Source organism: Gymnodraco acuticeps, unplaced genomic scaffold (assembly GCF_902827175.1).
Source record: "Gymnodraco acuticeps unplaced genomic scaffold, fGymAcu1.1, whole genome shotgun sequence".
Taxonomy (NCBI): Eukaryota; Metazoa; Chordata; class Actinopteri; order Perciformes; family Bathydraconidae; genus Gymnodraco; species Gymnodraco acuticeps.
The window spans coordinates 579360-606869 of NW_022992284.1; the positions used below are offsets into that span (position 1 = coordinate 579360).

Here is a 27510-nt window from a genome sequence, read left to right on the forward strand (position 1 = left end):
CTTCAACGTTTATTCAGGAATTTATTTTTCTCAGGTCACCACATGGCAAAACATTAACAAACATGTCTGACTGAAGTGGTGGATTTAGGGTGAGTTTCTGACCCGCAATACATTCCATACATGCCTTCATCCCTCCTGCTGCCGATGAGCCCTCGGAAGACCCAAAATGATCCCAAAGGAGTGTGACGCGCCAGGATGTTGATATGAGAGCTACTTTAGGAACGAGCAGGCTCCACCCATCGCTCCTGTTGCTGTGTTTCTGAGGGGAGGGTTGAAGAGGAAAACACAGCTGCTGACCAATGGATCGGATGGGTTTCATATGCTCATTTTAAAGCCAATAGACTAGTTTGTGGATCTGTTAACGCTCTTTATCAACAACTGCTTGGTCACTAGAGCTGCTTTCGTTTTGTGCTCCAAGTGCTCGGATACAGTTCCAGTGAGGGCTGCTCCTCCGGACAGGTGCGCACGGTGCGCAGAGAGGATGGGCAGGAGTGAGGCTGACAGCAGAGGCGCAATGAACACCAGCGACTGCTCCGAGCTCGGTTGCCCGCGGGACGTGACATGCAGCGGCATCCGTGCGGGTGAGAAGTCCGCGGCGCTGGGAAGCCACCGTGCCTGCAGCGCGGACAAGAGGCAGAGAGACCCAGACATGGTGGGTGCGGCGAGCCCGGCTCCAAATGTCACAGAGCCGACTGAAGTAAAGAAACACCAGCACAAACACAACTTGAAACACCGCTACGAGGTGATGGAGACTCTGGGGAAGGGCACCTACGGCAAAGTGAAGAAGGCAGTGGAGAGAGCAAGCCTGAAAACGGTGAGTTTACATTACTTTAGGCACAGCTATGTGAAGGAGGTTTATTTTATAATCTTAAATAGTATACATGCAGTATGAAGTATCATTTATGATAATTATGATTATGAATGTGATTGGTCAAAGCCTAGGCCTACATCTGTTTCATGCCAAGAGAAACTACAAGCTTATTGAGATGATGTGGTATGTTGCTCATGCTTTTGTCTTCCTGGGAGGTACTCAGCTGTGTGTGTGTGTGTGTGTGTGTGTGTGTGTGTGTGTGTGTGTGTGTGTGTGTGTGTGTGTGTGTGTGTGTGTGTGTGTGTGTGTGTGTGTGTGTGTGTGTGTGTGTGTGTGTGTGTGTGTGTGTGTGTGTGTGTGTGTGTGTGTGTGTGTGTGTGTGTGTGTGTGTGTGTGTGTGTGTGTGTGTGTGTGTGTGTGTGTGTGTGTGTGTGTGTGTGTGTGTGTGTGTGTGTGTGTGTGTGTGTGTGTGTGTGTGTGTGTGTGTGTGTGTGTGTGTGTGTGTGTGTGTGTGTGTGTGTGTGTGTGTGTGTGTGTGTGTGTGTGTGTGTGTGTGTGTGTGTGTGTGTGTGTGTGTGTGTGTGTGTGTGTCTGTCTCCCGGTGAACACAGTTCTTGCTTCCTGTGCTGCCAGGCTAAGATGCCTGTGGTCTGACTCACTCAGCACTTGAACAAGGGGATAATGTTACTACAAGACTGAAGGTCTCCTAGGAGTCCGACACATGTTTAAAGAACTCACACTCATTCTGAGGCAGACATTAAAATATAATATATTTCTGTTTAACCTCACATTCAGAATAGGTTAAAAATAGAATGAGGTGCCCGATTACTTTGAGTAACTGTGTGTTATTGTCTACAGTCAGCCTGACCAAACACAAAGAGAGAGATGTCAGTCTCACATTCCCCTTCTGTTTCTTAAGTAAACAAACACACTGTAATAGTGATCATTTTTTTTGCAATCAGATTATAAAAGTGGGATAATTATTTGGGCGGCATTCAGTGTAACTGAGAGGCCTACATCTATGAGAAAGAATGAACTGGAGGGAGACTGATAGATGAATATATTGAGAGAGGGAGAAAAAAAGGTGTGTGTGTGTTGTGTGTGTGTGTGTGTGTGTGTGTGTGTGTGTGTGTGTGTGTGTGTGTGTGTGCTGTGTGTGTGTGTGTGTGTGTGTGTGTGTGTGTGTGTGTGTGTGTGTGTGTGTGTGTGTGGTGTGTGTGTGTGTGGTGTGTGTGTGTGTGTGTGTGTGTGTGTGTGTGTGTGTGTGTGTGTGTGTGTGTGTGTGTGGTGTGTGTGTGTGTGTGTGTGTGTGTGTGTGTGTGTGTGTGTGTGTGTGTGTGTGTGTGTGTGTGTGTGTGTGTGTGTGTGTGTGTGTGTGTTGGTAGGACAAGGGGAAAATGCTGAATCCTTTGAGCCAGTAGCCAGCACATACCAAAGATTCTTTGAAACAAAACGGACCTTATTTTTAGAAACAAGACCAGGGGGCCGTAGTTTGAGGAAGCAGAGGAGGACAGTTAGAGAGCAAGACTGAGAAGGAGTAGGAGGAGGAGGAGGAGGAGAAGAAGGAGGGGGTTGGAGGTAAAGAGCTGGCCTGAGATTGTCCCTGCATGTCTGAGTTGTTTTTGCTGCAGGAGGGGGACTAATGGTGAAATGAAGAGGAAGGAAAGGATGATAAATACTTTCTTGGATATGTAGTGCACTGTATGTCCCTTACATTGACATTAGCTAGAATAAAAAACGTTTAGTATAAAACTGAATGATGCTTATAAGATGCTTAAGCAGATATTTGCAACTTGTGAAAAGTATGTATTAGATCATATTAATAACCATATTAAAGGAAATGTATTGTTTATATTAAGTCTTATATGGCTGTGCAGAACATCATGCATCTCTCATTACAACATCTACAGTGTGCTCCTCTTGTTCAAACATTATCAAATAGTGCAAAACCTTATCCGAGAACATTTTCATGACTCACACACATGGCTTCCAAACATGCATCCTATTACAGTTTGGCATTTTCAGCTGATATCACACGTGCAGCACATTATTTGGATGAACAATGAGGTATTGTGAGTTAGATACTTTGTAGGTCATACTTAGACATGACGCGTACACAGCACATTTGCATGAACAATGGTGAGATCATATACTCACATACCCACACTTCCTCTGCGCACACGTGCCCCTTTAAGAATGATCTTAGCTCCCTGAGGTCTGAACAATGCCCATGCCTCTCTTCTCTGTGCTCTGCTGATCAGGCCTTAATTCCCAGTCTGGGGGGTAAGTCAATGCTTAAACAGACATTAAAATACTTGCTTTTTGCCATTAGGGAACATACTTTGAAATACTTTATCCATTCCATTCACGTCTCCTATTTTCAGTCCAAAGTGTAAAGAAAATCCTAATATTTTAGCACTTGTTTAAAGAAAAGATTCCAATGCATTAAAATATTCTTGTTGGATCGCGTGACATCAGTTAGAGAAGGTCGGGTCAGTCCCGAGTGTTCCCTGGAGTGAGTTTGTGCTGTGTTGCATAACCAGTGTGGTTGATGGAGCATGTGAATTGTGTCTTCCAATGTCTTGTAGATGTTTTTTCGGCAGCTGAGAATGTTGCGACCCCGGGTGGAGACCTGCTCTCCTATTGGGACATTGTAAGGGTTGACAGAATAGTACAGGGGTTTAATGAGGGCTTTTGATAGGATTTCAACCTCACAAATTAATCCTGCAGTCTCATCTTCACATTATATCAAAACTCTCACTCTTTCTGTTGTATGTTTTTCAAGCTTATAGTATTTTCAAATAGGAGAACCTGATCCTGTTTACTTTACTGCCTCTGTTCTGTCCTTGTTTGGTGCCATTTTATACTCTATCCAGATTGTGTGTGTTATGTTGTGTTCAGTGGTTGGGGTTGGGGTTACATTGGGGTACAATGAGTGCCCAGGATTAAGGAAACAGTGTGAACAAGGCAGCTGTCAACCTTCTGCCTCTGAGCATGCTCAGATCACAGGAGACCTGCTCTTACACATCAAGCCCTTAAAACCCACATAATCACCTCTAATACCCACATATTTGAGTATTCTGTGTGTGAGTATATAACATGTCTTTGTTTCCATGCATGTGCAAGTTATACATGAACTGTCCATCTATCAGTGTTTGTTCACAGTTTGAATAATTCAAATTGTTGTGAGGAGGTTAGGGGTGAAATGAGTTAACCGGGTCGTGGAAAAAAAAGAAATTGACGAGGAATCTATATTGGATGGAACAAGAGCTTTTGAAAATAATACACCAACAAATGGTTGTATAAAGTATTAGCAATCCCCTAACAGCTGTTTTCCTGCTGTGGAAGATTGTTCTAGTGCTCTGTTGTCAACCTGCACCAATCCAGATAAATGTGTTTTGAATACAATAATTTGAAATACATGCACAGACTCTCAGACAGTGTATCTCTTTTCTCAGGTGGCGATTAAGTCAATACGCAAGGAGCGTATCACAGATGATCTGGACAGAATTCACATCCAGAGAGAGATTGAGATCACCTCCTCGCTCAGGCACGCCAACATTATACGCTTCCATGAGGGTAATTCTACAAACACAAAAGGACTGTACACTCACATCCAAACCTAATGGGGCAGGTGCTAAAAATGACCAGAGAATTAAAAACTAATAAACATATATCTCGCATTGTGAAAGCTTCTTCTTTGGTTTGCATTAGTCTGCAAACACAACACAAACACAGAGGAGGTGTAACACATTGTCCTGTTTAATTCTGGTTCATATTTAGATGAAAACAAATGCAGAAACAACACATTTTCTTTTAGTATAGTGATGGTTTGAGGCATTCCCTGATGTTCATGTCAACACGTCTGCATAACTCTGACCTGTCAATGTTTCATGTGTCCTGCGCAGTGTTTGAGAGCCGGGATAAGATTGTGATAGTGATGGAGTTCGCCAGCAGGGGAGAGCTGTACGATTACATTCAGGAGAGAAGGAGACTGCCTGAAACAGAAGCCAGAGGCATCTTCAGACAAATCACATCTGCTGTCCACTACTGCCACAAGGTTTGCACACTCACTTTTTGCAAATACACCTCTGGAATTCAGTATACATTTGGGAACCACATGTGGGCATGTGCTGAATTGCATGTTGCAAGCAAACACAGAACAGCTAAATCCACAAAATCTTATCTTATCTTAAATACTGCATACAAACTTGACTTGCGTTTTCAGATCGCCGAGTAAAGAGCGCATTGACTGTTCTCCCTCCAAAATAATGTAAGCCCTGGAAAAGGAACACATTTTTATTTTTTTAGTGCGTGCAGTCAATGTGAGGATATGTGTCTCGCAGTGAGCTGATTTGAGTTAAAAAAAAGAAAAGTGTTTTCATATCATCTTATTTTGGAAGTTTGGCTTCTTCATGAGTCCCACATTAAACTCAGAGATTATCACTCAGCTCCTGTGGCTTTGTAGCAGACAGGCAGCTGGATATCTAGCTCCTCATGCACTCAAACATTGTCCCAAAATAGACATGAGTGCTCCACCACGAATGAATTATTAAAGGTGCCTCTGAGGTATGCAGGGCACATGGAGGCACATGAGGCTTGAATGAAAATACTTCAGTATTGTTTTTGTTATTCTAAATTGGTTCATAGTCATTTAAAAATAGCAAGAATAATAACCTGGTTAACCACATATATGTATTTCTTCTACTTTTCTTCCTCTGCCTTGAATACACACACATGTTTTTTATGATGTACGTAGTGTGGACAAACCATTGTCTAATGCCAAGGGTCATTTCCTTTAATTCTCTGAAGAGGTTGTCATTAACAAAAGAAAGTAGGCTTTCCTGGCACATAAGCAACGTTTACATTTTCCCTGCTTCCTGGGTGGCCACAGTTCAGTATCCATAACAGCATTGTCTCTTTATATGATTTAACACCTATTCAATGTCAGGGAATAAAGGTTTTCCTCCCATCAATCCTCTAGTGTGGTCTCTCTCCATACGCCACAACTGCATATACTGTGGCATCATGTTGGCTGGCAGGTGCTTAATGCCATCATGGGATCAAAGCGCATCTCATCAGATGAATTAACTCAAACAAAAGAATTCCTCATGGCTGTTGTGAGCTTTTCTGAAGACACACAACCCTGCAACACAAGGCCTGAGTGGAATGTTAATGGTTATAAAAGGACCCTTTCAGCACATGCTGGCTTTATGTTATACACTTTAGATGCTTCAGTCTTAATGTCTGCATGCAATGAGAAAACATCTGAGATTAAACGGGGGACAGTGCAGGCTCTCATTATGTTCCTGCTCTCTTCAGAACGGCGTTGTGCATCGAGACCTCAAGCTGGAGAACATCCTTTTGGATCAAGATTTGAACGTAAAGGTAAGAATTTTTATTTTTGTATTTATTCATTTATTTAACAGGGACAGTGCACATTAATTAACATTGCTGTAAATGTGCCAGTGTTAGTCAAGAGGCTATTTTTCATCACACATTTCATTTTAAACAAGTAAATACAATCAATTTAAAACATGCAACATAAATTACTGGAATACTTAAATACAAATGTTTTAAAAGACAGAACAATAAAACAAAACAAATAAAACAAAAGAACATGTTAAAACACAGGCAGTGGGTTTTAAGGAGCAGAAGATTGTGTCAGTGTTGGCAGAGCTGATTCCTCACTAACCATGTTTTGAGTTTGGATTTAAATAAACTGAATGTAGTCTGGTCTCTGATTGTAGATGGGATTGAGTTCCATTACTGAGCAGCTTTAACAGAAAATGAAGACTGACTGAAATAACTTTTTCTGAGTGGAGTTATGCAATCTCCTCTCGCTGCACCTCTTGTTATCCTAGTTGCAGTTGTGCGTATGCTAATAAACTGTCTAAGAGGAGGTGAGGTACGGCATACTGAATTTGACAGAACATACACACTGAGCCTTTCCACACTTTCCAACAACATGATGAATGTGTGTCTTGTGTTATAATAATAGACCATCCAAATAGCCACAGTTGCTTTTGTTTTGAAGCACAAAGGCACATCTTCATAAGACACTGGCATCTATATCAGGAAGCTTTCCACTGCTGCTGTTTTTAGCATCCTGGAAGGAAGCTTTAACTAAAATGCAACACAGTGCACTTTCAGAGCATATAGTATTGGAGCCCTCTCAACCCACAGTCATTTGTATGTGTTGTTAAGGTATGCACACTGAACCAGCACAAACATACTGCCAGGTCTTATAAAAGAACACAGGGGTAATTTGTTGCCTTATTTGGGTATCCCTCTCCTTATATGGGAGCTGAGCACGGCCAAAGGGGAATGCTGGGAATCCAGTGGCAATCGAGCCAATCGAAGGGTTTTAATATAAGTATGCTCTGTCTGTCCATCAAAAGAAAACACTATGTGCAGACCTCTCAGCGGCTCTTCGTTCGTCACAAACCTCATGTTCACCACATCGGCCTCTCACAGCATCCGTTGCAGGAAATAACACAGCCTCTGTGCGATGCATCGTCAGACGTGACAGGGAAAATGTTGCTCTATACTAATAATAGATTGCCCTTAAGTGGTTAAATTGAACTATACACTTCTTAGTAGCAGAAGTCTGCATTCAATGGTAGATCCAAAGCACCGTAGAAAATGACCAGCGACCTGTTTCAGTCCAGCATGTGTATGAGCAACACATCCTCACTCCCAAGTCGGCCTATGTTGACGTTATGTCAAGTCCCCTGTCGGCTTTTTCCAACGCAAGGGGGGGGGCCTTAGCGTCCATTTTCAACGCAAGGGGGGGGGCCCTTAGCGTCCATTTTCAGCTTTCCGGGATGTCCATATGCTTCTATGGACGCTCATGGAAGCACGGCGTTCGTTTGTGTCGACTGCCCTTAAAGGCAATGTGAGCGTCCATTCTCATTGGATAACGGAGAATTGTACACCCGGAAGTAAGTATTCCCCTTACTGTCGATTGATTTTACAGTGATATCTGCACTACTCATCGACTAAAAAACACCAGATTATCCTTGTTAATTACACAACATTGATTGGTTTAAATTGTGTGCAATGCTTTTGTATTTTTCCCCTTCGATTCGGAGAAACAAATGTTTTTTCGGAGTAAAGGATGGCAGAAGACACTACACTACCCAGAATCCCCAGCTATCGTTTGGACTACACCATGTGCTCTGTTTGACAAACCCCGTGATAGTCCTCAAGCTCTGTGATTGGAGAGTGTGCTCCGAGGGTTACGCCGAGCCTCGAACAGCACTTGAAATGGGATGGAACCACGCAGACTGTCCAAAACTGGATTTGAACGGGTCCACCGCGTCCCCCCTCCCCCACCCTGTCCCCAGAACTACAAATGCTGGCTATTCTGTTTCGCAACATGTTCTGTATCTATGGCACGTCTCTACTGGGAGTTGTAGTTTTAAAAGACGTTTTCGTATTTCCCATAATAAGAAGTTGCCAGTATTAAACTGTGTACATCCCTGGAGGTTTAGGGGATAGGAAACACTCACATTTAAAACATATAATTAATAAATGGGTGAAAATTGCTTGTGCCCATAATGGGCAGCATTAATATATATATATATATACACACATGCCAGCTAAGGTCAGAAGAGCTTTATTTAACAGCTGGTCTTATGTTTGTGACCCCTGTTGTTAATTGATAACATTACATTAATTGATAAGCCTGAAACATGCACTTGTTAAGGTTCAGAGGCACATTTTGCAAATATGGCAGTATAGCCATCGATCAGCTTAAGATAAGATATAATTTATTGATCTCAAGTTGGAACATTTGCGTTACATCAGCATGTGTAACAGTTAAATATGCAGTGGTGTTTATTTGTAAATCATTTAGTATAATCACACAAATTCTGTGTTTTATATTCAACAATTCTGTGTTCTTTATTTATTGATTGTTCAATACCTGACAAGGTCGGAGATTAAATATCTACATATATCTTATAAGAGTATAATACATTATGTATAATATCAGTTAAAATAAGTGCTTCAACATAGTTAACATTGCTGGAGGTACGCACAAATATTGATAGATGTCTTGTAATGCACTATTGAGGAACCTGTGACCCAAGTTTTTCATTCAATGCATAACTACACCATAGTTGTGTAGGCCTATATGATATGTCAATAAACCTTAGAAAATCTTGAAAGGAATGTGCAAAATAGTCATTATATACAGTCTTTAATGAACTATTAGTAGAGAATAACGAGTAATTAATATACTTTATAGGGATCCTATTAATATCTAATGATAAAAATAATGAAATTCAATAACATGCTTTAACCACTAGGTGTCCCTTTATATCAGGTGTGCACCTTTATGGTGTAAATACAGCCTATCTACCAATTGGATCAAATATAAAAGTCAGCCGAATTAGTGTTGATACTGCAAGGAGACGTATTGTGTGAAAAGAAATGTAAGATGTTGTTTAATGGCTGATATATTTATGATCCACGTCACGTTTTCAGTTCCTCATGTTTGTCTAGAAGTCTTCTCATCAGGGCTCTATAAATACAGAACTACGGCAGATATGTAATATTTAATGCAGCCGAACCGTGTATTACAATGCCGTTATGTGATGACTTCCAAAGAGAAAAGCAAGCACACTCGGAATAAAGTATTATTGTATTTTTTTTAAATGTTTTCGGTCTGTTTCCGTTATTTGTTAATGACGATGTGCTCTGAGATGTGAGACTGGAATTGCACAGGGGAAAATAACGTAGGCTATCTTTAGATGCGGATTTTGTTAAACTAATATGTTTTCGCTGTGGACCAACACTATACATTGACGGGGAAGGGGGTAGCAATAAAGATAACACCATTAAACAGTTACACAACATAACATAAATCATATCGATAGCAGCGTCCCTAGCAACCACCTTGGTAACAATGAAAACGTTATGGACGCAATTTCCTGAAGTAATCTTCGTAATAACTAGCAAACTAAAGATCATGTACATCCACTGCACACATAATCTGAAATAACAACTCATATTTCTCGCATCAAATGACAGCAAAACGCATTTTAATGGCCAAACTAACTTTAAAATAGGCATTTTCCATCGAGAATAAAACGAAGTTCGGCCATGTTTTTTTTTTCTTCAGGGAGAAATTTGAAGATCACGTGACGTCAAACAGAGCACATGGTGTAGTCCAAACGATAGCTGGGGATTCTGGGTAGTGTAGTGTCTTCTGCCATCCTTTACTCCGAAAACATATTTGTTTCTCAGAATCGAAGGGGAAAAATACAAAAGCATTGCACACAATTTAAACATCAATGTTGTGTAATTAACAAGGATAATCTGGTGTTTTTTAGTCGATGAGTAGTGCAGATATCACTGTAAAATCAATCGACAGTAAGGGGAATACTTACTTCCGGGTGTACAATTCTCCGTTATCCAATGAGAATGGACGCTCACATTGCCTTTAAGGGCAGCCGACAAAAACGAATGCCGTGCTTCCATGAGCGTCTATAGAAGCATATGGACATCCCGGAAAGCTGAACATGGACGCTAAGGCCCCCCCCCTTGCGTTGAAAATGGACGCTAAGGCCCCCCCCCCTTGCGTTGGAAAAAGCCGACAGGGGACTTGACATAACGTCAACATAGGCCGACCTGGGAGTGAGGATGTGTTGGTATGAGAGACGGTGGCTTCTCACAACATCAATTTAATTCCCAGACATATGTACAGGAGACATGTATATGTCTAGTAAAGAAAATGCATCTTACACAATCATTGGACACTGAGGAATGTTTCCCGCAAAGGACTGTAATAAGTTCTCTGGTGGATGTAAACATGAGTTATACTGCAGAATGCATACACACACAGACACACACAAGGTAGTAGAGCTTTACACAACTCACATGCTCATACTACACCCCATTATTGTCACTGTATGTATAATATCAACTGTGAGCTGGCTTGTATACACAGTGTACTCCGCCACCTGTGAGGTCTCTGTTTCACGGAAATAAAGCTGACGGGCTGAGCATTTTAACACCACAGGGGCTGATAGTGGCTTGGTGCTCATGGTATTAATCTCTTCAGATAGAGAGGAGCCTCGGTATGTCTGCATATGGCTCTTGCGGCCTCGAGTGAGTGATTGTTCCGTTACGTGAGTGTAAGCAGCCTGATGTTTTTGGCACTCTCCTCTTCCCTCACTCACACTTACATTGGCAAAAGCTCAGCCTTACTAATTTTAGCTCTTCTAAAAGGAATTGTTTTTAGTGACTGTGTTTTTGGTTAAGGGTTTTGCAGTGCACACTCACTCAGAAGGAATCTGGATTAAATGAGAAGCATGTGTGTGTTGAGGTGAATTAACTAATGCATTTATAAAGGGTTTAGTGTAAACTGATTGGTCCAGTATGTCATAAGGTAATGTGTTTTCAGCTGATTTAGTTATATCATCTGTTTATTGTTTATTTCACACAAACACAGATATGATTGACTGGATTTTTTAAATACTTTTTTGAATGACAACTTACTTGTTTTGAGATATGAGTTGTATTATTTAAAATGTTTCAAGGTTAGGCTTCATATGTATTAGCATTACAATTCTTAAGGTTTCTGGCATCATTCAAGATCTGCCTTCTATTAAGCAATAGATCAATATTCATGAAAACGATGTGTTTCAATTTAGTGGCTAGGCGGCTTCTTTAAGTGTGTAATATTAAGTATTGTATATGTTAAAGTAATTATAATATCTAATAATAGTTATGTCCTAAATGGTCAGCTGTAACTTGACTTGTTTATTTTTTTGTTATTTGTCTTATTGCAACGTAAAGTTATTAAGTAATATATTTACTCACGCCCAAAATAATACTTGACTCTTAAGATGTATTTTATGTTTTCTCTCTCTCTCTCTGACTCTGCAGCTGGCTGACTTTGGCCTTTCCAATCACTTCCAGAGGGGGACTCTGCTGCAGACCTACTGTGGAAGTCCACTTTATGCTGCCCCGGAGATAGTGAACGGACTGCCCTACCAGGGGCCAGAGGTTGGTCAACACACACGGCCCTCACTGGTTTCCTCAGACAAAATATAACCAAAACAGTAAAGCTCTGGTCTGTTAAATCCAAACAATGAACTGAAAGATAGTAAGGCTTTCTGTAGAGCTGGGGGAACTCACAGCCGGTGAAAACATACTTTTCATGTTAACCATTGTTATTGATCCATTTCTAATAAACAAATAGTTTTTAGTGCAGCTTTCAAATGCTGAGTTTGAACCACATTAAATGGGTCCGACAAAAATGCGAAATGTCAAATATAGTTCAGTTTAGTCACATGAATGTAGATCCTTTGATTGTGCTTTTTATCATGCACCATCTCATTGTGTTAAATTATAGCCTGAATTTTCTGAGGTGGCAAGGCATGTACTTCATTATGTTTTGATATGCTAGGTGGACTGCTGGGCGCTGGGGGTGCTGCTTTATGCCCTGGTGTACAGCAGCATGCCATTCAATGGGGCTAGCCACTGCACACTTACAGACCAAATCAGCCAAGGTCGCTACAGCAGACCCAACCCCCCATCAGGTAACCCTTTACAATGTTCATTAACATTATATTTAAATTTCTACTCTGATATAATGGCTTTGTGTGTTGTTCTTACTAGAAACCTGTTAATGTACAATGTTGTTGTCAGTTTGGCTGCTATAAATAAATGTTGACGGTGTTCCCTCCAGACGCCTGCGCTCTTATCGACTGGTTGTTGACAGTGCGTGTGGATGAGAGGGCTACGATAGAGGACGTTGCCAACCACTGGTGGGTGAACTGGGGTTTTGAAGAGAGTGTGTGTGACTGCCCTTCACCCCCACACCAAGAATGCCCCTCCCCCCTACTGGCACGCTACATCGACTGGCAGAATCGTGTCGCCGTTACCAGCAACATGAGCCTATCCTCAGACTCTTCCTGTCCACCTCAACTCTCACCTCATCCCTTTTACTTCAGCTTCCCTCTGACGAGTGATCGAGGAGGAGGAAGATTATGCAGAAGAATGTCAAGCCTGAGGAAGTCACGCAAGGAGAATACAATTCCCCAGACTGCACTTGGAGCTTGTGATGGTGTTAGCGAAACAGCTGCCTCCTCTGCTGCGATTTCCTCCACTCCCACCATTGAAAGAAAGAAGCCCAAAGGTATTCTAAAACCCCACAGAAGTTTTGACTCAATCTTTCACAGCCCTCCTAAAGAAATATTCTCCCAACTGTGTAGCACTGCTCCCCAGCCTTTTCAATCACATTCACTTCCCCGCACACATGCTGATGTCCTTTCCACCAGCCTGCCACCTCCCTCTACTTTCTGTCAGCCCTCAACCAAGATGCCCAAGAAGGGGATACTGAAGAACTTGTATGGGGGGGAATCGAGTTATGGCTCATCCTCACAAAGAAGGATATCTGGAGCAGAAGTTAAAGATGGAGAAGGAGCAGGTGATTTCTGCTACCACAACCAGCACACTGGGCTCCCAGCGGCAGAAGACAGCCCCACCATGCGCACTGAAGCGGTAAGAAGAAGGAAGGGGATTCTGAAACGCAACGGCAAGTTCTCTCGCAGTCTGGATCTTCACGATGACCAGCACCCGGCATCCATGATATTCCCTGAAGCTCTCCAGCAGCTTCTCCAGGACACAGGGGGTGCCCAGGGTCGCCGTAGCCGCCCCTCAAGTGTGGTGAGCGAGGATAGCCTCTTCTCTTCCGATTCCTTTGACCTCCTAGACCTCAGCGCTCAATCACGTCGCAGGTTTTTCTCTCGTGCGACGCAGCAAAGCGCGTGCAGCTCTGAGGAGGACCTGGAGCAGATGAGGGTTGAGTCACACAGAGTTAGTGGAGAAGGCTGCTAACATAAACCCAAGAATAAGGTAGACACAAGTGTGCTGAAAACAGGGTTAAACACCAGTTCTTCAGTTCACTTTTCTGTGCCATTCAGTGTCTGCCATCTTGCAAAGACCCTGGAAATGTTGCTTATCACGAACAATAATTTTGTATTAATGATGAATGGAACTATCAATGACATTTGAATTGTAATTTGAATGCAAGGCAATGCAGAAAGTGATTAGACACAAAGTGACAACTAAATGGGATCACATGTCTGAGTAAATGTGGCCGAATGGACGGTTCAATCTACTCACTCTGAACTCATCTGCAATAAATCCACTTTATAGATTTAACAGGAGATTTCTCTTCTGATAAGCCTTGAAAAATCTGAGTCTGGATCTGTAAAGCACTGCATGTTTTCTGAACTGATGCGAAGTAAAACAGAGAGTATGTGCATCTGTGAATCAGTATGTCAACTGTGACGATTAATCAACAAGCTATGTACAGCAATTTTCCATCCAACTTCTTTTTATGGCCATTTTATGCATAAAACCCTGAGAGGTTATGTTGAGAAGTAATAAAATACACTTGAAATGTTTAGCTGAGCTGTTAAAGTTGGTGTATCAACAAAAGCAAAATGCAACAAAGTGTAATGATAACAGCATTAGTGAATAATGTTAGACGGAAACAACAGATCTGTGTGGAAACTTTTAATGTTCTTCATACAAAGAAATATACAAACATAAATGCCAGATTGAAAATATTGTTTTCCAAAGTTTAAGGTTTGACTCTAATAATTATAATTTTAAAATAAAAAAGGCAGTGAATGGGAATGCACATTGACTTGCACTTTGGGAATTAAGTTTGGCTACATTTGAAACCTGTATATAAAGGTGGTTTATTATTAGGATGCATTCTACTATTTGGACTGACACTATGGCAACACCTTCCTTTACAATATTTTATCATTGATTCACAGAAAAAAGTTATTATGAAGGAATTTTTAAGTGTTAATACATGTGCAGTATTTGTAAACCATTTTAGCTTCTATAGAGACATGTTTTTTAAATGTGTTTTACTAGATTATTATTATCTATTTCGACACCAGCATCCACAATTGCCCACAGTGATGCTATAAAAAAAGATTATGTTTACATTTACCATTTGTGTGTCGTCACACATTAATTAAATGTGTATTCACCCCCTATATTCCCTAAGTAAGGGGAGTTAAAATAAAGCGTTAACTATTTCATGACTATATTTGTACACAGTATTGTAATATTTTGCTCCTTTGCACAAACAGACACAGTGTGAATACAAGAGGGATCACATTTATTTTTCTATGACACCCCAAGTGCTGCTGCGGACATTTAAAATAAATGGGTATGCAGTAGACGTATAGACGTATGCAATTTTAAGACTGTAATTTTCTAAAAGGATTGTTAATTTTGTTCAAGCATTTCATATTTTTTGCATGGCTGGGGGTCAAATAAATGATGTGAACCTAAAGACTTTCCTGTTGTTTTTCCGGTGGGAGAAAAAGAAAAGTAGCAGGAGATAAAAGATTAAATGTGCACATAAAACAACTTCAAAAAAGGTTGAGATAAATATTTGGATACGCAAATGGTGTGCCTGTCTTTAGAGAAATCACCCTTTTATTCCAAATGGCATTTTCTCCTTTTGGCCCTGAGCAAGACACAACACGGAGAAATCAAACGACATTGTTTATGAAAGACCAAGAGCTACCCATTTAATGAAATTCCATATTCCTTTGTCTCCATAAACACAGAGCTCAATCTACTTCACTGTTTTCCTTATGATTCAACTTCTTAAACAAAATGCATTTAAAGAAGAAAACACCTAGAAATCAAATAAGGCTCAAGTACATAAATTGGTGGTTTAAGAATAAATGTTTTCGAGTAAGTAAGTAAGGTTTACCTTTTATCAAATCATTATGCAATAAAGGCATTAATACATCAACTGTTCACAACTGTATATATAAACATTTGAAGTGAGGCATTGAGCAAGATGCATACATGCTTTTATATTTGCTTGCTTTGCTGGGTTTCACAAAATGATTTTCTAGACAAGAAACACATGTTTTACAGACCTCTCCTCTGTCTAATGAAGAGAACACATCATCACAGGAAGGTAAAAACCCATAACTCAAGGTTTTACATGCTATATTACGTATTTAAGATTAACATTTTTCTCCAATGACAACATTCCTCCGCCTCTTAGGCACATGATAAATAGTCAAAAATCCATACATGCCTTACATGCTGAAAAGCTGCCCTTTTGGACGTGAATGTATTCACAGTGTTAAGATGAAACAAGCAAGCTCACCAGCAGGTCTTGTTTAGATGTGGAGGAGTCTGGTATGGCTGAGATATACATAGGGCTTTATACTATCCACTTGCATGGTTTTAACTCATCTAAGTGTCCTTCGTGTTGTGGCCATAAGTCTTGAGCAGAGGTCCAATGATGTCACCCCCAAACGGTCGTTATCTCCTGTCAGTCACACAGCGACCATCCTGTTATATAACAGCTGCCATCTATTTGTTTAGATAAGATCTAGATTAAATATATATTAGTTCCCTACAAAGGAAATAGTATTTTTTTAGATTAACAACTACAACTATTTTGTGCTCATATGGTCATATTTAATCATTTTGGAGTTTTATTTATACTCATGGCTCATAGAGTGGGAGCCAAACTACAGAGGAAATTATATTCAAGTAAAACCATGACGACACCCAGTACTAGACCACACTTAGCTTCTAGCTAATTAACATGAGGGTGTACATTACTTTTAGTGGTTTAGGGAGGCTGTGGCTCAGTGGGTAGTGTGCTGGAGCTCGAATCAGGGGGTAACAGGTTCGAGTCCCACTGCAGTCAGCATGTCGTTGTGTCCTGAATGTATGTAAGTCGCTTGTAAGTGACATGTAATGTAAATGGACAGTAGGCCTATTAAGCAGAGTTAATATATAAACAAGTAAACATAGAGTTAATCAATCAATTTTGAGAATAATAATGTACTTTGTATTAGCCTTGTTATCACCTGTGTTCTCCATTTCACAATAAAAGTCCTTGACAATAGGGTGTATGACTGACAACCACTCAGCAATATATTTTACAGTAGCTTTCCCAATGCAGATTTAACAGAGGCAAAATCAACAAACCATTGTAGTTCTCATTGCATCCACCAGATGCCCTCGAACTCTCCTTTCCCCTTACCTGACTGACCCACCCATTTCTCCACCTGTGCTGTCACACACACAAACACAACCTTTTTCCTTTTAGCTCTGGATATGGGTCCTAACCCCTGTCCCCTCATACTCAGATAGTGGAAAAATAAATGCAGTTATATCATCTTGATGACGCTAAGATAACCAGCCACCAGTAAGATACCATTTATGTCCTCTTTTATCGAGGCTTCTGAGGCTATCAACAACTACAGTGTTACAAAGTGATATCTGCACAGAGCCTATTCAAACCTCCATCGATGATCTCCAAACCAGAAAATATTTGCTAATAATACAAATTAGGAGTTGATTTATTTTGTATTGATCATGATCCCATTGTGTACATTGTATACGTGAAGGAGAATGTCAGACATGATGCCTAGAGATAGAATTATCTTTCTCTGAAACTTTTAGACAAATGTATTGTCACATCTTAGAAAAAACCCAACAGCATGCAAGTACCGATTGTAATATGTTTAATCTTCTTTGTTGGGATACAAAACATTCTGAGAAAAAAGGTGATTGTGTTTAGAAAACAAATGTAGACTTGTAGTTCTAATCTGATCACTAAATCAAACAGACCTCTAAATAATTGAGCAACAGTGTCATCTTGTGGCCTTTTGGTGTAGTTGGCCAAAAGCACCAATGCACAGATTCAAGATTCAAGGGTTTTATTATCATGTGCACAGTACAGTGTAGTTCTGCAATGAACATCTTAGGTCCTGAACCCCTCCAACAATCCAATCCAACTTTATTTATATAGCACTGTAACACCTTCAGACCAAAGTGCTGTACAGAGAGATAAGCTCACAAAACATACAATAAATACATTTAAAATAAAAGATACAAGCACAAAACAAACCAGAATAAACGTAATAATTAACAATGTAACATATTATATAAAGGACATGAGACAAAATAAGAAAATAAAAATAGTGCAAAATGAGTAGGATAACATAGAATATAAAGGTGCAGGTTATGTTGTTAGACGAGTCTACAAGTAGTGCAGATGAGGTGAACTGTATACATGTCAGAAAAATAAATAAATGAACCATGGCTGCTGGGGCCGGAACCATGGATCTTTGGGCTCGGGCTGCTAACTAGGCCTTGCGACTCCTTCCTTTAGGAGCCGTTTGGAGGCTCCGTGGACCTCCAAAGGCCAGATGAGTTCCAGAGAACGGCTCCTGGACAGGAGCAGGCAATGGGGCAGAAGCCAGGGTTGACTCCAAACGGACCACACCGATGCGTGTGGTGTCATAACGGGAGTTGGGAGGCCTGGGGCTGTCAGGCAGGGGATAACACGCCATGAGGAAATCCAAAATCCCGCCCGGTAAGAATCTCACCAAGTCTGGTTTCTCCATAGTTATCTGGCGCGCCTCTGCCAGAGCAGCCTCTCGCTGCTGAACCCCGGACGCTCCCATCCATCGATCAGAGCAGGTAGCCAAAGAAAAAGTAAAATCCAACAATTCCTGCTCAAAAGGATCTGCTGGGCCCATATTTGGTGAGTTCCTTCTGTCAGGGCTGAGTGAGGCAAGGAGGACCCAAATGCAGATGAACAGAAAAAATACCTTTATTTCAAGGCTACTGAAACAAACTTGGACAAAACAGTACTCTCACCCCGTGACCAACGTCCAAATACGACAAGGAACTCACAAAGACTAACAGAAAACACAGAACCTAAATACACCCAGGACTAATCAAACAAACAAGAGACAGGTGAGGAGGGAGGAGAAAACACAGGGGCACCAGGTGAACACAATCGGGTAATCAGGGAGGGAAAACAGACAGAAAGCAACAGGCAGGAATGGGGGGTGAACACTTTACAAAATAAAACAGGAAACCAAAGACAGAAAAAGACAAAACACAACACGGACAGATCGTGACAAAATCTCACTGTAAACTATTTAATCATCACCAAATTCTGTGTTATTTTTGACTGTTTGCACTCATCCTAATTTTCAGCCTTGATGTAACAACATTCATAATTAAGTAAAGGTAACACCCTTTTCACCCCGGTTACACTTTTCATTTGCCCTGTACGATGGGCGCTGTAAGTGATTAAAGTGGGGGGTGTTGGCTTATCAGGCGTCCGCAGCTCACAGCCAAAGTGGGCGTGGGAGCGAGCAAGAGAGATAAATGCAATTTATGTAAACAAATATTTCCAAGGCACTCCTTTATAATTATGTGGATAAACAGGTTTGAAATCATTTCAATGTATACTATAGGACAGTAAAGCAAAAATATCGTTTAAAACTTGAGAGATATCAAAATATGCATAAATACATTTTAACTATAGGTAAAATAAGATATGAATGAACAACAAAAATAAAATAAGTTACATTTATTTGTTATTGGCTGTAGTAGGTTATTGGTTATGTTCACATATTTGGTTATTAAAATGTAAACCGAACTTTTTCATATGGGTGTTTCAAGTTGTACCCCCTAGATCTAGTCTCTAGTAATTGTGTGCTTAAAGTGCACCAGATTGAACCATTTTACTTCAAACATTTATTCACACACACACACACACACACACACACACACACACACACACACACACACACACACACACACACACACACACACACACACACACACACACACACACACACACACACACACACACACACACACACACACACACACACACACACACACACACACACACACACACACACACACACACACACACACACACACACACACACACACACTGTCCTGTTGGTTGTATAGTTATCACAAAAGAGTTCCCCTTTATGGGCAGTGACCAATCTACGGAAGAGGATTAGGGCCACATGATTTTTTTTTTTGGGAGGATTTGAAAAAATATCTCAGACCCATAATATATGCCTAAAAATAGCATGATAGGTGCACTTTAAAGGTCTCCTATCTTGCAAAATGCACATCTGTGTCCCCGGTGTGTCAGGGAACTCACAAAGTGTCAGAAAATAAAACCCTCTCTCTTTTCCTCCGTACCCAAATCTCTAAAAACAGGGGGACCACGGAGCTGATCCAGATTTGCGTCCGATATGACGTAATATCGGAAATGTGTGCTGGCTTTATGCCCACGGTCCTATCAGAAACGTTGCTGTATCAGAAACAATGTGCAACGTTTTGAAAGTAATATGGTCTGTGTTCACATTAGAAAGCATGTACTGGAGAGAGTATGTGTAAAGAAGCTGGATATAAAAAGGAACTCTCCTTGTGGTAAACCCGCGAGAGAAAAAGCATTTAAGCTCCATACTGTTTCAGAAATAATCTTTGATGTGGTTTGGAACATGATCTGGCGTTTAATCACGGCAGCTTTAACTGAGTATCTGGGTAGAATTCTCCTGCGTGAGCTCCCGTCTCTGCTCTTTTTTATTTATTTTTTCTAAAGCTAAGGACCCAGAATCAGCACTTCTCTAACAGTGCTGAAATAGAGGGGGATGAGGCATGGCTAGAATGGGTGATCTGTTTGGTATTTTGCACAAAACACTTTATAGACATGTTTTTTATATATCTGAGACCTATAATATATGCCTAAAAATAGTATAATAGGAGACCTTTAAAATAAAACCAATGCATTCCAGCAATCAGCAGCACATTATATAAACAGTCTGGGAACTACCTGACTGTTGCTTTAGATTCAAGATTCAAGGCTTTTATTGTCATTCCTACATAGCTACAGACAGTGTAGTTATGTCGATGAAAATCTTAGGTCTCAGGCTCCTCCAACAGTGCAACACAATAAAACAGATAAAATAGTGCAGTTAAATACAATGTAATAGAATAGAAGTATCTGTAACTTTGCATTAGTAAGTACAAACAATAACATAAAAGGAGGAAGTAAAGTTTATTTTGTCATTGTTTATAAGTGAGCATTCTGGTGCACTTTCTAAAATAAAAAAAAGCTTTACTGCCGGGAAGATTTCTTATGAAACGAAGAAAAACTACTTCACAGATCATGCAAGAGAACCGGTGTTTCTCCTGGTTTGGTTTTTAGATATAAAACAACTAGGTGCGTCTTGTTCTTGTTCTATTGGATGTTTAATGATTGTTTAATAATGTTTTTACACTTTCCTGATTAGATTCTGCCTCATGTTTGTTCTCATTGGTCCTTATGAAACAACATTTTAAATTTCTTATGCTAAATTGATCATTTACTACTAACATAATAGACACTTTGGACATTTACTCATCCTAGTTGATTAACATAACATAATACGAGTAGTCAAATGGATCTAATAATTCTTCAGAAAGGCAAACATTGTCCTCACTCTTAGTTCATCAGAACACCAAAGACACAGAGGAATAATATTATAATATCATCAGCATATAAAAAAAACAGGCCATCCTATCGCTCACCCTTTTGCACGCATAGGATGGAAAGCTGGAAGCAAATTTGAATTATGCATATTTGTGACCGTGCCCTGAATGAAATAGCAACGACACACACAGGTCATTGTTTAGAAGTCAAGGTCGCAGCAAAAAGAGCCAATGTGATGTACTGCTTGCTTGCTTGTTTGAGAGCTTGAACAACAACTGACAAGTGAAAAAATGCATGGATGAAATGTTGATCTGTGGTTCAGTTGCCTCTATATGCATTGAATAACAACTATTGAGTTTGATATTAAATTCTCCTCTAATGGAAATGTGTTACCTGGGAGCACCTTGAATCTACTGTGACACAGAGCTGGAAGAAGTATTCAGATGTTTTACCTAAGTTAAAGTTACTAAACAGCAAAGTGAAAGCACTAATTTAGTATTTGCAATATGAACTCAAAGTACCAAACTGCCACATATTTGTAGACAAATGGCCACAGATTTTTATATTATTATTTATAACATTTCTGATGATTATTTGCGATGCATTTATGTGAAGCAGTATTTTATTGGTGTTGCTGCTTGAGATAAGTAAAGATGTAACTATTTTATAGACTAATATGTAGCTTTATCAATAGTGCCGTCTCACATTTTACAAGCTATTTGTTTTGAATGTAAAGTAGTGAAGTGGGAGTTTAAAGTAACAGAGAATAGAAAAATAAATGACAGAACAACTTCCTCGAAAAAATGTACTTAATTTGATTTCATAAGCAAAGCAACTTCCTTATGCCCGGGCAGCCTAAACTTTGTCGGTTCTCAATTCAAAGGGACTTTATTGGCATGAAAGTTGAAAGAAACAATGTTGCCAAAGCATCACAATACACAATAATATAATATACAAACAACATTAACATACATTTCAAATTGTTACATATTAATGATATATATATATATATATATACACACACAATTACACTTCAACACACGTGTGTCTCTCTCTTACTCTGTCTCTCGCTTTAGCTTGTATCTGTAACTTTTTATTAGTACATACAAGGAGCAAGTAAAGTTTATCTTTTCATTGTTTATGATGAGCGAGCCTTCTGGTGCACTTTCTAAAAAAATATATTGGCATCAACAGCACAAAATCAAAACCGGTAGCAACCATGTTGTCAAAGTAGCAGCAAAAAGAGCCAATGTGATGTACTGCCCACTTGCGACACCTTTGTTTGTCCATGAAATAGATCCGGCATCCTGTTGGCACGTCGTATTGAAAAACTTGCTTTGGTTTTGCTGTTATTATTAAGCTGTCCAGGGCCCGGGGCCAACAGGGTGGGTGGAGGGGGTCTGGAGGACGGGCTTGGGCTGACAGCCCAGGGGCACAGCGGAGTTCAAGGATGGGGTCTCGGGCGGACGGCCCGGGGGCAAGGCAGAGTCCAAAGTGGGGCGAAGGCCACAGCGGGCGAACTCAGGGGGCCGAGCATGAGGGCGAAGGCAGTGGCAGGAAGAGTTAGGGAGCCGGGCCCGAGGGCGAAGGCAGCGGCAGGAAGAGTCAGGGGGTCGGGCCCGAGGGCGAGGACCGCGGCACTCAGGGGCCGGGTTCGAGGGCGAAGACTGCGGCTCTCAGGGGTCCGGGCTAGAGGGCGAAGACCAGACAGCTCCGGAGGCCGGGCAGGATCCCCCACGGAAGAGGACCAGGAGTTGGCAGGACCCCCGGCAGGAGAGCAGTCGGCGGGACCCCCAACGGGACAGGACACGGGATTGGCAGGACCCCCGGAAGGAGAGCAGTCGGCGGGAACTCCAACAGGACAGGACACAGGGTTGGCAGGACCCCCGGCAGAAGCGCAGTCGGCGGGACCCCCAACGGGACAGGACATAGGGTTGGCAGGACCCCCGGCAGGAGAGTAGTCGGCGGGACCTCCAGCGGGACTTCAGTAGGGACTTGAGTTGGGACTGGAGAGGGAACTGGAGAGGACACTGGAGAGGGGACTTGAGAAGAAACTGGAGAGGGGACTCGAGAGGGAACTTGAGATGGGACTAGAGTTGGGATTTGAGAAGGGACTAGAGATGTGACTAAAGGAAGGACTGGAGATGGGACTAGAGATGGGACTAGAGGATGGACTTGAGTAGGGACTAGAGTTTGTACCTGAGAAGTGACTAGAGGTGGGACTGGAGAAGGGACTAGAGAAGTGACCTGAGGAGGGACTAGGGAAGGGACTAGAGAAGGGACTTGGGAAGGGACTAGAGATGGGACTATGGCAGCTGGGGCCAGAGCTGGGTCTGGAACCATGTCCGCTGGGGCCGGAACTGGGACCGGGACCATGGCTGCTGGGGCCAGAACTAGGTCTGGAACCATGGCTGCTGGGATCAGAACTGGGTCTGGAACCATGGCTGCTGGGGCCAGAACTGGGTCTGGAACCATGGCTGCTGGGGCCGGAACTGGGGCCGGAACCATGGATCTTTGGGCTCGGGCTGCTAACCTGGCCTTGCGACTCCTTTCTTTAGGAGCCGTTTGGAGGCTCCGTGGACCTCCAAAGGCCAGACGAGTTCCAGAGAACGGCTCCTGGACAGGAGCAGGCAATGGGGCAGAAGCCAGGGTTGACTCCAAACTGACCACACCGATGTGTGTGGTGTCATAACGGGAGTTGGGAAGCCTGGGGCTGTCAGGCAGGGGATAACACACCATGAGGAAATCCAAAATCCCGCCCGGTAAGAATCTCACCAAGCCTGGTTTCTCCATAGTTATCTGGCGCGCCTCTGCCAGAGCAGCCTCTCGCTGCTGAACCCCGGACGCTCCCATCCATCGATCAGAGCAGGTAGCCAAAGAAAAAGTAAAATCCAACAATTCCTGCTCAAAAGGATCTGCTGGGCCCATATTTGGTGAGTTCCTTCTGTCAGGGCTGAGTGAGGCAAGGAGGACCCAAATGCAGATGAACAGAAAAAATACCTTTATTTCAAGGCTACTGAAACAAACTTGGACAAAACATATACTCTCACCCCGTGAACAACGTCCAAATACGACAAGGAACTCACAAAGACTAACAGAAAACACAGAACCTAAATACACACAGGACTAATCAAACAAACAAGAGACAGGTGAGGAGGGAGGAGAACACACAGGGGCACCAGGTGAACACAATCGGGTAATCAGGGAGGGAAAACAGACAGAAAGCAACAGGCAGGAACGGGGGGTGAACACTTTACAAAATAAAACAGGAAACCAAAGACAGAAAAAGACAAAACACAACACGGACAGATCGTGACAAAATCTCACTGTAAACTATTTAATCATCACCAAATTCTGTGTTATTTTTGACTGTTTGCACTCATCCTAATTTTCAGCCTTGATGTAACAACATTCATAATTAAGTAAAGGTAACACCCTTTTCACCCCGGTTACACTTTTCATTTGCCCTGTACGATGGGTGCTGTAAGTGATTAAAGTGGGGGGTGTTGGCTTATCAGGCGTGCGCAGCTCACAGCCAAAGTGGGCGTGGGAGCGAGCAAGAGAGATAAATGCAATTTATGTAAACAAATATTTCCAAGGCACTCCTTTATAATTATGTGGATAAACAGGTTTAAAATCATTTCAATGTATACTATAGGACAGTAAAGCAAAAATATATACAAAGAGAGATATCAAAATATGCATAAATAAATTGTAACTAGGTAAAATAAGATATGAATGAACAACAAAAATAAAATAAGTTACATTTATTTGTTATTGGCTATGGTATGTTATTGGTTATGTTCACATATTTGGTTATTAAAATGTAAACCGATCTTTTTTATATGGGTGTTTCGAGTTGTACCCCCTAGATCTAGTCTCTAGTAATTGTGTGCTTAAAGTGCACCAGATTGAACCATTTTACTTTACATTTTCAAACATTTATTCACACACACACACACACACACACACACACACACACACACACACACACACACACACACACACACACACACACACACACACACACACACACACACACACACACACACACACACACACACACACACACACACACACACACACACACACACACACACACACACACACACACACACACACACACACACACACACACACACACACACACACTGTCCTATTGGTTGTATAGTTATCACAAAATAGTTCCCCTTTATGGGCAGTGACCAATCTACGGAAGAGGATTAGGGCCACATGATTTTTTTTTGGGAGGATTTGAAAAAATATCTCAGACCCATAATATATGCCTAAAAATAGCATGATAGGTGCACTTTAAAGGTCTCCTATCATGCAAAATGCACTTTTTGATGTAATTTATACATACATCTGTGTCCCCGGTGTGTCAGGGAACTCACAAAGTGTCAGAAAATAAAACCTTCTCTCTTTTCCTCCGTACCCAAATCTCTAAAAACAGGGGGACCACGGAGCTGATCCAGATTTGCGTCCGATATGACATAATATCGGAAATGTGTGCCGGCTTTATGCCTACGGCCCTATCAGAAACGTTGCTGTATCAGAAACAATGTGCAACGTTTTGAAAGTAATATGGTCTGTGTTCACATTAGAAAGCATGTACTGGAGAGAGTATGTGTAAAGAAGCTGGATATAAAAAGGAACTCTCCTTGTGGTAAACCCACAAGAGAAAAAGCATTTGAGCTCCTTACTGTTTCAGAAATAATCTTTGATGTGGTTTGGAACATGATCTGGCGTTTAATCACGGCAGCTTTAACTGAGTATCTGGGTAGAATTCTCCTGCGTGAGCTCCCGTCTCTGCTCTTTTTTATTTATTTTTTCTAAAGCTAAGGACCCAGAATCAGCACTTCTCTAACAGTGCTGAAATAGAGGGGGATGAGGCATGGCTAGAATGGGTGATCTGTTTGGTATTTTGCACAAAACACTTTATAGACATGTTTTTTATATATCTGAGACCTATAATATATGCCTAAAAATAGTATAATAGGAGACCTTTAAAATAAAACCAATGCATTCCAGCAATCAGCAGCACATTATATAAACAGTGTGGGAACTACCTGACTGTTGCTTTAGATTCAAGATTCAAGGCTTTTATTGTCATTCCTACATAGCTACAGACAGTGTAGTTATGTCGATGAAAATCTTAGGTCTCAGGCTCCTCCAACAGTGCAACACAATAAAACAGATAAAATAGTGCAGTTAAATACAATGAAATAGAATAGAAGTATCTGTAACTTTGCATTAGTAAGTACAAACAATAACATAAAAGGAGGAAGTAAAGTTTATTTTGTCATTGTTTATAAGTGAGCATTCTGGTGCACTTTCTAAAATAAAAAAAAGCTTTACTGCCGGGAAGATTTCTTATGAAACGAAGAAAAACTACTTCACAGATCATGCAAGAGAACCGGTGTTTCTCCTGGTTTGGTTTTTAGATATAAAACAACTAGGTGCGTCTTGTTCTTGTTCTATTGGATGTTTAATGATTGTTTAATAATGTTTTTACACTTTCCTGATTAGATTCTGCCTCATGTTTGTTCTCATTGGTCCTTATGAAACAACATTTTTAATTTCTTATGCTAAATTGATCATTTACTACTAACATAATAGACACTTTGGACATTTACTCATCCTAGTTGATTAACATAACATAACACGAGTAGTCAAATGGATCTAATAATTCTTCAGAAAGGCAAACATTGTCCTCACTCTTAGTTCATCAGAACACCAAAGACACAGAGGAAGAATATTATAATATCATCAGCATATAAAAAAAACAGGCCATCCTATCGCTCACCCTTTTGCACGCATAGGATGGAAAGCTGGAAGCAAATTTGAATTATGCATATTTGTGACCGTGCCCTGAATGAAATAGCAACGACACACACAGGTCATTGTTTAGAAGTCAAGGTCGCAGCAAAAAGAGCCAATGTGATGTACTGCTTGCTTGCTTGTTTGAGAGCTTGAACAACAACTGACAAGTGAAAAAATGCATGGATGAAATGTGGTTCAGTTGCCTCTATATGCATTGAATAAAAACTATTGAGTTTGATATTAAATTCTCTTCTAATGGAAATGTGTTACCTGGGAGCACCTTGAATCTACTGTGACACAGAGCTGGAAGAAGTATTCAGATGTTTTACCTAAGTTAAAGTTACTAAACAGCAAAGTGAAAGCACTAATTTAGTATTTGCAATATGAACTCAAAGTACCAAACTGCCACATATTTGTAGACAAATGGCCACAGATTTTTATATTATTATTTATAACATTTCTGATGATTATTTGCGATGCATTTATGTGAAGCAGTATTTTATTGGTGTTGCTGCTTGAGATAAGTAAAGATGTAACTATTTTATAGACTAAT

The 27510-nt window shown here is 41.0% G+C and overlaps 1 protein-coding gene across 1 annotated transcript; it reads left to right on the plus strand.

Moving 5' to 3' along the window:
• The first annotated feature begins 259 nt into the window (after window positions 1–259).
• Window positions 260–15149, plus strand: LOC117540675 (NUAK family SNF1-like kinase 1). The gene is made up of 7 exons (XM_034207447.1): window positions 260–814; window positions 4270–4390; window positions 4720–4871; window positions 6134–6199; window positions 11711–11830; window positions 12234–12366; window positions 12516–15149. The coding sequence occupies exons 1-7, from the start codon at window positions 482–484 to the stop codon at window positions 13664–13666; spliced, it is 2076 nt and encodes a 691-aa protein (XP_034063338.1). The 5' UTR covers window positions 260–481; the 3' UTR covers window positions 13667–15149.
• Window positions 15150–27510: the final 12361 nt, after the last annotated feature.